Source organism: Branchiostoma floridae, chromosome 1 (assembly GCF_000003815.2).
Source record: "Branchiostoma floridae strain S238N-H82 chromosome 1, Bfl_VNyyK, whole genome shotgun sequence".
Classification (NCBI taxonomy): Eukaryota; Metazoa; Chordata; class Leptocardii; order Amphioxiformes; family Branchiostomatidae; genus Branchiostoma; species Branchiostoma floridae.
In genome coordinates this window covers 28,130,658-28,142,367 of record NC_049979.1, presented here as the reverse complement: position 1 = coordinate 28,142,367, position 11,710 = coordinate 28,130,658, and the positions used below count along the sequence as shown (strand labels likewise).

The 11,710-nt window shown below is 41.3% G+C and overlaps 2 protein-coding genes across 2 annotated transcripts; both read left to right on the top strand.

Moving 5' to 3' along the window:
• Nucleotides 1–3,864: 3,864 nt before the first annotated feature.
• LOC118419126 lies at nucleotides 3,865–6,172 on the top strand. Its single transcript, XM_035825436.1, has 5 exons — nucleotides 3,865–4,011; nucleotides 4,222–4,523; nucleotides 4,770–5,030; nucleotides 5,216–5,302; nucleotides 5,609–6,172. Exons 1-4 carry the CDS (start codon nucleotides 3,879–3,881, stop codon nucleotides 5,288–5,290), a joined length of 771 nt encoding a protein of 256 aa, XP_035681329.1. The 5' UTR covers nucleotides 3,865–3,878; the 3' UTR covers nucleotides 5,291–5,302; nucleotides 5,609–6,172.
• A 2,444-nt stretch (nucleotides 6,173–8,616) lies between these two features.
• Nucleotides 8,617–10,448, top strand: LOC118420287. Its single transcript, XM_035827057.1, has 4 exons — nucleotides 8,617–8,917; nucleotides 9,129–9,430; nucleotides 9,658–9,918; nucleotides 10,104–10,448. The coding sequence occupies exons 1-4, from the start codon at nucleotides 8,785–8,787 to the stop codon at nucleotides 10,176–10,178; spliced, it is 771 nt and encodes a 256-aa protein (XP_035682950.1). The 5' UTR covers nucleotides 8,617–8,784; the 3' UTR covers nucleotides 10,179–10,448.
• Nucleotides 10,449–11,710: the final 1,262 nt, after the last annotated feature.

Here is an 11,710-nt window from a genome sequence, read left to right as displayed (position 1 = left end):
AAAACGCGTCGCGAAAAGGATCACAGCGGAAGACATGAAGAAACAGCAGGAGCTAGCAGCTGAACGCAGGAGGGTGAGTTTCTCATGAGCAGTGCACTCGCTAATGTTGAATATCGACAAGAAGGGCAGAATTCTATTGCAGCTGGGATCAACAAAGGGCAACGTTTTGATGGTCTGTGGCTTATAATGTGTGTTCTTAAGATTTTGAAACAGACAAGGATGAACTTTTGGGTAATTCTTGACTTTTGTCGCCCGCCTGTGCAGGAGAACAGGAAAGAGACAGCATGGAAGGCCAAAATGTCGGGGATGAGCAGCTGGGATAAGGCCCTCGACTTTTAATCATTTTTAGAGGTGCGTAGAAATAGATGCTGTATTAAGACAATTCTACTTGTTGGGTTTTGAAATCTATATGCAAGAAATTGTAAAGTATATGTTTTAAACACATGTATGTTATTTGTACGTTATCTATTGTTAAGTTGTACAAAGCTTAAGTTAATTCAGACCGGTTGTCTTGTCGCCAAATAGGTTGACACATTCTTTCAAAAGTGACACCTAAATGTTCTGAGGTACTTGTTACTTTGAATGTTTTAAAAGTGGTTTACAGATAGATTTTCTTATTTTCCAGAGTGGGAGATCTAGAGACCTGATCTGGACGAGTAGTTCGAGACTGAAGAGTTTATACTCTGTTTTTTGGAAAAATTCATTGGTAAAATTGAAGAAAAAAAAACACGTTTCAATACATTTGTCACGCTAAACAACTGTATAAAAAGTAGAGCGTTTTCTTCCAGACATGAACTTTGTGTTTCTGCCAAGAGGTTCAGAATGACACATGTAATTTTTCGCCATCCGTCACGTTAGATAATTGTACAAGACTCGATGCGTTTTTTCCCGACAGAATTGTTTTTTTTGCCATTATTGAGTAGCTTTAGAAGTTTCTTTGACTGCAAAATAAGCAAAATCTTTAAAAAATGACTACTTTTTTTTAACATAACGTTCACATCTGGGTTTGTTTTGATAATTTGAAAAAAAGGTTAACAGACACTAACCGCTGTTGATTGTAGGTATCAGCAGATACATCTAAATTTATTATTCTTTCTCCTTCGCAGCGAGGGGTTGAGCACTCGCATGTTGTACAAAACTGTAAATAAAGTCAAACTACGGTTTCCGCATCTTTCAATACGAGTATCATGTCATCTTTTATCTGATCTTTCTTTAGATACAGAATTTCTTACCTAGATTCTTGTGCTGGCAGAAGTCTCAAGACTGACGTAAGACATCTAATCTATTAACGTTAGTTCACCTTTATTCGTAGGGGACTGAAACTTGGCCCACTATGTCATGACGCTGAAAGCTATCTACCACCCAAATGTCAAGACCATATCATATCCGGGACAAGAGTGTACATTGAAAAAACTGCTATGATAGAATATTCTCATTAATTATGCAAATGTACTCTAATTTTGCATAATTAGAATTTCATTTTGTACAACATTGTCTAAGGTACCTACATACCAAAAATTATGAAAATCCGTTGTTCCCCTCTTGAGTTATCCGCTTCAGAAGTTTTTTTTACAAAAATGCCCCTGCTGTCCTAAATCTGGTCGCTAGGGGGGCCAAACCTATGTTACTTCTTTCTGAGCACAAGAGCTATCTAACACCCTAAAATCGTGATCATAGGCTGGTCAGAACACGAGATAGCAAAACCGGAATTTGCACTGCAGTACCAAGGGAAGCCACTAGGGGGGCCAAAATCACATAATTTCCAGCTTTCGTCACACCCTACCAACACACCAAGTATGAAACTAATCCACCCGGCCGTTCTTGAGTTATCTTGATGACAGACACACAGACACACAAACGCTAGTGAAACTAGAGTTCCACGAACCCTTTGTTATCGCTAAAAACGGTGACCTGTTGGATCACTGCCGTATGTGCAAGGTCACGTTCGAATGGCCACATTCACTTCCCCACCGTACACACGTGTTTGTGTACCCCAAAGGAAAGTAAAGAAAGAGTCTTTACCGATACAGAAGCCGAGTATCCTGTGTTTTGTCCAGTTCAACACGGCTTCCAGTCACACAGTTGTCATGATAAGCTGATGATGAAGTTGCCATCGTGCACAAATCTCCATAGACACGTGTGCTTTGTGACACCGCACTTATCAACAAACTGGGCTGGAAGTCCTTGCAGACTAGACCCGAAAAACGTATATAGGCTCACAACCATGTACAAAATCATCCACAACAACATTCCTGTCCCACAAGCGTCCAGTATAGGTCCGGGCGACTCAAGATGATGATCCAGCCGCACCAACCACGCTTTCAAACTGCAGACCATTGTGACTTGCGAGTAAATCCAACTACTAACGTTACAGGCTCTCGTTTCCCTCTCGTACCACCCAGGAGTTGAAGAAACTTGAGCCTGGTGTGGCGGAGGCGGGGTCTCTCCAGTTCAGAACCGATCCGGGGAGGGTCCTGCTGACATTGAGTCGGTCCTACACGTCCTTGTATAACTTATGTGTAAATAATAATACCCATTAAAGGGACATAATGTAAAATGTAATTCCCTCATAAAACGCCCACAACTCAGTTGTTTATGTTGATTAGTATCGTTACCGTTATTTCCCTATGTTTATTTGCTCCGATCACTTATTACTGACACATGAGCACTTCTACTGCTAGACATTTGAGGCGATCGTTACACTAAATTCACGTGTCTTCGCATGCACCCACAAATCAGTTGTTCATGTTCGTCAGTGTATTTACTTTTATTTCGAATTCCCTATGTTTATTTGCTCCGATCACTTGTTACTGACACCCTGCTAGACATTTCAGACGATCGTTACACTAGATTCACTTATCTTCTCTTGCACCCACAAATCAGTTGTTCACGTTCGTCAGTGTATTTACTTTTATTTCGAGTTCCCTATGTTTATTTGCTCCGATCACTTGTTACTGACACATGCGCACCGTTACTGCTAGACATTTGAGGCGATCGTTACACTAGATTCACTTATCTTCTCTTGCACCCACAAATCAGTTGTTTACATTCGTCAGTGTATTTACTTTTATTGCCCTATGTTTATTTGTTCCGATCACGTGTTACTCACACATGAGCACTGCGAGACATTTGAGGCGATCGTTACACTAAATTCACTTGTCTTCTCTTGCACCCACAAATCAGTTGTTAACGTTCATCAGTGTATTTAATTTTTCCCTATGTTTATTTGTTCCGATCACTTGTTATTGACACATGCGCACTGCTAGTAATTCCTGTTATAGGGGCTCAGCAGCACAAAAAAGATCCCAAGTCGTTGTTATCATTTATTTATCAGTCACCCCTCACCAATCATATTTTGCTAAGTTGAATCGACCCGCCCAAATCCCCATCCTAGAAAAGAGACCAAAGTGATCAAGTTTTTGTCTAGTACTAGTACTTCAAAACATCCATGGGGCAAACTGAAACGCATGTTTGAAATTATGTATTTTTTACATTTATGTAAAACTTTTTTTTTTTATTTCAACAACCCATTTGGGAAGTGTGGAATGTTCCATTATTGGACAAGGTGTCGTACTGTAAAAAGTATATGTTTTCAAGAAAAAGTGATGAAATTAGATATTTTAGTTCTTTTTTTTTCATTTGGCCAGTTTCAACTACTAGTAGTTGAATTTGTAATTTAAGCCCCACATCGTAGAACAATGATTAAACAAAGACAGAAAGACCATACTACACCCCCTCGCCTTGTCCAATAATCGAACATTCCACACTTCCCCATCACTTATGACGTTATATTGTGTTGCCTAGCTGCGTTTAGAACAACAAAGTTCCACTAGCAGATGTGCCGATAGTGACAGATTCGTGACAATTGTACGCACATAATGTGGAAGTTTCTCATTACGCTCACGAGCTGCTTCTGTATGAAGCGCTCCAACAAGGTGTCCCCTGTAGTGGAGGGAGATGTGGAGAAGGAACCAGCACCAGAAGAGGAGGAAATGAACCGCGGGACCACCGGTGAGTCACTGGGACTACGAAGTCTCCCGTCTATTGTTATTGTCTTAAAATTATGGCATATGATCAAAATGCGGTCGTGATGGATGGGGTAGTTGTAGACCTATCCTATCATATCCTTTAGGCAACGTATACAAGATCTTACATATTGCCGTAAATGTATGCTACCACGGACATTAACTACATTTTCGCGTATTCTTTGAATTGTTCCAGAATGTCCAGTGGTGACCGCACAGCCTCCAATGTCGCAGCCAAGGTCAAGCAAGTCGTCGGCCGACGTCCTTGCTGAGCTTCGACAAGACGGCCTGTTGCCCCTCAACACCCGGGGCGAGTCCGTCGCTTTCCAGGTGCTAGTCAAGCCCGCCTCCGAGCCCGACGCGCCCCCTCGCCGCCCAGTTAAGCTTGCGAAACTGGAGGAAACTCTCCAGGAGAGGCGCGAACGGGTCAAGAAGGAGTCCGCGGGATCACGCACTAAACTGAGACAGCAACTCAGTGACGCCGCCAACAGACGTGACGTGAGTCATATCATATCATATCATATCATATCATATCATATCATATCATATCATATCATATCATAACATATATCATACCATATCATTTCTAGTCAACGAGTGGATCATCCTCACAGAAATTTGAGAAATTCTGATGATAAAGACAATCAGCAAGAAAAGACGAAAAGCAGAGAAAAATAGGCTGTTGGCACAGTTGAAGGCTTGAAGCTCTGAGCTAAATCGCTTTGTTTGTATCTTTCTGAACAGGAGATGTTACAGAATAGATCACGAAAACTTGCAGAGAGCTCTAGGAGAGCAAAGGCCAAAGCAAGGGCAGCCAAGAAGGAGGGCAAGAGCACTGCCTTTGTTATTTCCTCTGTCAGCGACACGGACGCCATCGTTCCCCGGGACTCGGAGAAGGCGCAGGCTTTGGAGAAACGTCTCAGCAAGAGGAGAAAACGCGTCGCGAAAAGGATCACAGCGGAAGACATGAAGAAACAGCAGGAGTTAGCAGCTGAACGCAGGAGGGTGAGTTTCTCAGTGCACTCGCTAATGTTGAATATCGACAAGAAGGGCAGAATTCTATTGCAGCTGGGATCAACAAAGGGCAACGTTTTGATGGTCTGTGGCTTATAATGTGTGTTCTTAAGATTTTGAAACAGACAAGGATGAACTTTTGGGTAATTCTTGACTTTTGTCGCCCGCCTGTGCAGGAGAACAGGAAAGAGACAGCATGGAAGGCCAAAATGTCGGGGATGAGCAGCTGGGATAAGGCTCTCGACTTCTAATCATATTTAGAGGTGCGTAGAAATAGATGTTGTATTAAGAAGATTCTACTTGTTGAATTTTGAAATCTGTATGCAATGTATTGTAAAGTATATGTTTTGTACATGTACGTTATTTGTACGTTATCTATACCTTACCGTTAATGTAGTACAAAGCTTAAGTTGATGCAGACCGGTTGTCTTGCCGCCAAAAACAAAAATGTTATACATGAATGTAAACAAAATACATTCTTTCAAACATGCGTTTTACACCTAAATGTTTTGAGGTTCTAATAGTTTGAATGTTTTAAAAGTGGTTTACAGAAAGTTCTTATTTTCCAGAGTGGGAGATCTAGAGGCCTGATTTGGACGAACAGTTGGAGACTGGCCACGTTTATGCTCTGGGTTTTGATAAAATTAATTGAAAAATTTGAAGAAAAAAAAAACAACGTTTCAATACATTTGTCACGCTAAATAACTGTATAAGAAGTAGGGTGTTTTCTTCCAGACATGAATTTTGTGTTTCTGCCAAGAGGTTCAGAATGACGCATGTAATTTTTCGCCATCCGTCACGTTAGATAATTGTACAAGACTCGATGCGTTTTTTCCCGACAGAATTGGTTTTTTTTTGCCATTATTGAGTAGCTTTAGAAGTTTCTTTGACTGCAAAATAAGCAAAATCTTTAAAAAAATGACTACTTTTTTTAACATAACGTTCACATCTGGGTTTGTTTTGATAATTTGAAAAAAAGGTTAACAGACACTTACTGCTGTTGATTGTAGGTATCAGCAGATACATTTATTATACTTTCTCCTTCACAGCGAGGGGTTGAGCACTCGCATTTTGTACAAAACTGTAAATAAAGTCAAACTACGGTTTCCGCATCTTTCAATACGAGTATCATGTCATCTTTTGTCTGATCTTTCTATAGGACTGGCGTAAGACATCTAAATCTGTTACCTGTAACCCCCGTATGTTGGACCTGCACAGAATCGATTTTCATGCTATAGCACCGGAACGTAACCCTAAAGCTAAGGGCACAACCCCCCTCCCCCCCCCCCCCCATACGTGCAAAATTTTGAGAGGCCACCTTCGCCACGCATTTCAGAAAACGTTCAGGCTGTACAGGGCAGGCGCTAGGCGCGTCGCCGGTAATAGCATGTACGGGGAGCGAATCCGCAGCCCGATGGCACACAAAGTCTTGCCTGTACGTAAAGTTCTACGGCGTGGCTGCGTGCTCCAAAATCCGTCGGATTCCCTACGAGTTTGTACGGAGGCGGTACTTACGAATCCTAAAAGATTGCCCAAGTTTTGGCACGTAGACAGCACGTACACAGCGGTGGGTTATGCCCTTAGCTTAACTTAGCCTTTTAGGAAGATATTATAGATAGAACTAACTTTGTTATAGCTAGGGATCATTGGAGTATGAGCAAGGTCACGTTCTAATCGTCACATTGACTTTCCCGTCCTAAACACCTTTTTGTGCCTTACGACGGAAAATAACTTTACTAAAGCCCCAGTCACAAATCAAGAACTGAGCTCAGTTGGCCGACTTGGTGGGAGGTGGTTGAAATATACAGTAGTTGCTCGCAAATGTTGCCTGTCTAGTACGTATGTAAAATGTCACGATTCTCCTCCCGCCAACTTCTGCTTGGAGAGTACCTTGGCCCTAGAGTTTAATACACGACATTTGAGGTGATCGTTGGGGGGGGGGGGTCTCAGTTCAAAACCAATCCGGGGAGGGTCCTGCTGACTTTGAGTCGACCCTACGCGCCCTTGTAACGTTATAACGTTATGTGTGACGTTAGATGATATCTACTAAATTCACTCATAAAACACCCACAACTCAGTTGTTTATGTTGCTTAGTGTTGTTACCTTTATTGCCCTATGTTTATTTGTTCCGATCACTTGTTACTGACACCCGCGCACTGCTAATGCTAGACATTTGAGGCGATCGTTACACTAAATTCACTTGTCTTCTCTTGCACCCACAAGTCAGTTGTTTACGTTCATCAGTGTATTTAATTTTTCCCTATCTTTATTTGTTCCGATCACTTGTTACTGACACATGCGCACTGCTAGTAATTCCTGTTAAGGCCATGTTGATTTGATTATATGGATGACATCCTCTGGGAACTCCAGAACTGATGCGAGCGAGCGAATAAAAAAAAAGTTTGGCCAAAAAAAAAAGTTGACTTCAGTATGAAATCTAAGTGGTCACGAAGGTTGAACATAGGACTAAAAACACATAGTATGATATACCAACAGTTAGGTGTAGGGACCAGTACATCGTACAGGTGCAAAACGTTTTTTTTTTCTTCTTCTTGGACCGATCCACACAAAAAAAAGACCTGAAAAAATCAGTGGAACCGGTTTCGCCAATTAGAAAATGGACATACTATGTCAGCAAGCATTTGGGGTCTTACCGGGCTAAGAAGACAACAAGAGCGAAGTCGAGTAGAGTTTATAGTCATTTGCACCAAGTTTCTACAGTCAAAGGTACAGAAACTTGATCACTTGGAGATTGACCAATTATCATTGTTTTGAGTAAAGCAAATTCTCAAGTTTCCACAGACAATCAGGTTCAGGTCCGGATCTGGAAATGATCCTCTGGACCTGAACGGAACCTGTACCTAAATTTTCTGTACTGGTACCTACCCCTACCAACAATAGATTTTTTTCACATCTTATTCTTTGACTTTAGAATTATTTTGGCATTCTATGGCATTAGTTATCTGCTTTCTGATACTTTTTTTCCAATCTACGGCATATATGTGCTCAGTTTACAGCTGCTTTGCACAATTTACTGTGTGGTCAAAAACTTCTCTTTTTTTTTGGGAAATGGCCGAAAATTGGTGCGAGCGCGGATGTCATCCATATAATCAAATCAACATGGCCTAAAGGAGCTTAGCAGCACAAAAAAAAAGATACCAAGTCGTTGTCATCATTTATTTATTAGTCACCACTCACCAATCATATTTTGCTAAGTTGAAACGACCCACCCAAATCCCCATCCTAAAAAAGAGACCAAAGTGATCAAGTTTTTATCTAGTACTGGTACTTCAAAACATCCATGGGGCAAACTGAAACGCATGTTTGAAATTATGCATTTTTTACATTTATGTTAAGCAATTTTTTTATTTCAACAACCCATTTGGGAAGTGAGGAATGTTCCATTATTGGACAAGGTGTCGTACTGTAAAAAGTATATGTTTATATGTTTTCAAGAAAAAGTGATAAAATTAGATATTTTAGTTCTTTTTTTTTCATTTGGCCAGTTTCAACTACTAGTAGTTGAATTTGTAATTTAAGCCCCACATCGTAGAACAATGATTAAACAAAGACAGAAAGACCATACTACACCCCCTCGCCTTGTCCAATAATCGAACATTCCACACTTCCCCATCACTTATGACGTTATATTGTGTTGCCTAGCTGCGTTTCGAACAACAAAGTTCCACTAGCTTATTTGGCGATAGTCACTGATCACAAACTCGTGACAATTGTACGCACATAATGTGGAAGTTTCTCATTACGCTCACGAGCTGCTTCTGTATGAAGCGCTCTAACAAGGTGTCCCCTGTAGTGGAGGGAGATGTGGAGAAGGAACCAGCACCAGAAGAGGAGGAAATGAACCGCGGGACCACCGGTGAGTCACTGGGACTACGAAGTCTCCCGTCTATTGTTATTGTCTTAAAATTATGGCATATGATCGAAATGCGGTCGTGATGGATGGGGGTAGTTGTAGACCTATCCTATCATATCCTTTAGGCAACGTATACAAGATCTTACATGTTGCCGTAAATGTATGCTACCACGGACATTAACTACATTTTCGCGTATTCTTTGAATTGTTCCAGAATGTCCAGTGGTGACCGCACAGCCTCCAATGTCGCAGCCAAGGTCAAGCAAGTCGTCGGCCGACGTCCTTGCTGAGCTTCGACAAGACGGCCTGTTGCCCCTCAACACCCGGGGCGAGTCCGTCGCTTTCCAGGTGCTAGTGAAGCCCGCCTCCGAACCCGACGCGCCCCCTCGCCGCCCAGTTCAGCTTGCGAAACTGGAGGAAACTCTCCAGGAGAGGCGCGAACGGGTCAAGAAGGAGTCCGCGGGATCACGCACTAAACTGAGACAGCAACTCAGTGACGCCGCCAACAGACGTGACGTGAGTCATTTCATATCATATCATATCATAACATATATCATATCATATCATATCATATCATATCATTTCTAAGTCAACGAGTGGATCATCATCACAGAAATTTGAGAAATTCTGATGATAAAGACAATCAGCAAGAAAAGACAAAAAGCAGAGAAAAATAGGCTGTTGGCACAGTTGAAGGCTTGAAGCTCTGAGCTAAATCGCTTTGTTTGTATCTTTCTGAACAGGAGATGTTACAGAATAGATCACGAAAACTTGCAGAGAGCTCTAGGAGAGCAAAGGCCAAAGCAAGGGCAGCCAAAAAGGAGGGCAAGAGCACTGCCTTTGTTATTTCCTCTGTCAGCGACACGGACGCCATCGTTCCCCGGGACTCGGAGAAGGCGCAGGCTTTGGAGAAACGTCTTAGCAAGAGGAGAAAACGCGTCGCGAAAAGGATCACAGCGGAAGACATGAAGAAACAGCAGGAGTTAGCAGCTGAACGCAGGAGGGTGAGTTTCTCAGTGCACTCGCTAATGTTGAATTTCGACAAGAAGGGCAGAATTCTATTGCAGCTGGGATCAACAAAGGGCAACGTTTTGATGGTCTGTGGCTTATAATGTGTGTTCTTAAGATTTTGAAACAGACAAGGATGAACTTTTGGGTAATTCTTGACTTTTGTCGCCCGCCTGTGCAGGAGAACAGGAAAGAGACAGCATGGAAGGCCAAAATGTCGGGGATGAGCAGCTGGGATAAGGCTCTCGACTTTTAATCATTTTTAGAGGTGCGTAGAAATAGATGCTGTATTAAGACAATTCTACTTGTTGGGTTTTGAAATCTATATGCAAGAAATTGTAAAGTATATGTTTTAAACACATGTATGTTATTTGTACGTTATCTATTGTTAAGTTGTACAAAGCTTAAGTTAATGCAGACCGGTTGTCTTGTCGCCAAATAGGTTGACACATTCTTTCAAAAGTGACACCTAAATGTTCTGAGGTACTTGTTACTTTGAATGTTTTAAAAGTGGTTTACAGATAGATTTTCTTATTTTCCAGAGTGGGAGATCTAGAGACCTGATCTGAACGAGTAGTTCGAGACTGAAGAGTTTATGCTCTGGTTTTTGGTAAAATTCATTGGTAAAATTGAAGAAAAAAAAAACACGTTTCAATACATTTGTCACGCTAAACAACTGTATAAAAAGTAGGGCGTTTTCTTCCAGACATGAATTTTGTGTTTCAGGCAAGAGGTTCAGAATAACACATGAAATTTTTCGCCATCCGTCACGTTAGATAATTGTACAAGACTCAATGCGTTTTTTCCTGACAGAATTGTTTTTTTGCCATTATTGAATAGCTTTAGAAGTTTATTTGACTGCAAAGTATGCAAAATCGTTAAAAAATGACTACTTTTTTTAACATAACGTTCACATCTGGGTTTGTTCTGATAATTTGAAAAAAAGGTTTACAGAAACTAACTGCTGTTGATTGTAGGTATCAGAAGATACAGATATTATTCTTTCTCCTTCGCAGCGAGGGGTTGAGCACTCTGATGTTGTATAAAACTGTGAATAAAGTCAAACTACGGTTTCTGCATCTTTCAATACGAGTCTCATGTCATCTTTTATCCAAACTTTCTATAGATACGGAATTTCTTACCTAGATCCTTGTTGTGGTAGAAGTCTCAGGACTGACGTAAGACATTTAATCTATTAACGTTAGTTCATCTTTATCCATAGGGTAACCTTTATCCGTTGTATATAAAATAGGGTAATTTGGGATCATTTAGTCGAGTTTTTCATTGCAATATCTTGATAATGCTGACATGGAATCTTTAAATATCCAGCTTTTAACAAAAATGACTCTAGGTTACCCAATGGAAAAAGGTAAACTAGCGTTACCTGTAACCCCCGTATGTTGGCCCTGCAACGAATCGATTTTCATGCTACAGCACCGGAACACAACCCTAACTTGGCCTATTAGGAATATATTAGATTGTGTTGTTGTACATGTACTAACATTGGAGTGTTAGCAAAGTCACGTTCGAATCGCCACATTCACTTTCCCACCGTGAACACATTTTTGCGCCTCTCGACGGAAAGTAATTCTACTAAAGCCCCCATCACCCGTCACAAGGCTGGAGATGGTTGAAATATACAGTATTTGCTTGCAAATGTTGCCTGTCTAGTGTGTAGAAGGTCCCGATGACACCCACCCCCCTCTAACCTCTGCTTGGAGAGTACCTTGGCCCTAGGGTTGAAGAACATTTGAGGCCACAGCTGGACCTGGACTTTGGGAAGATATC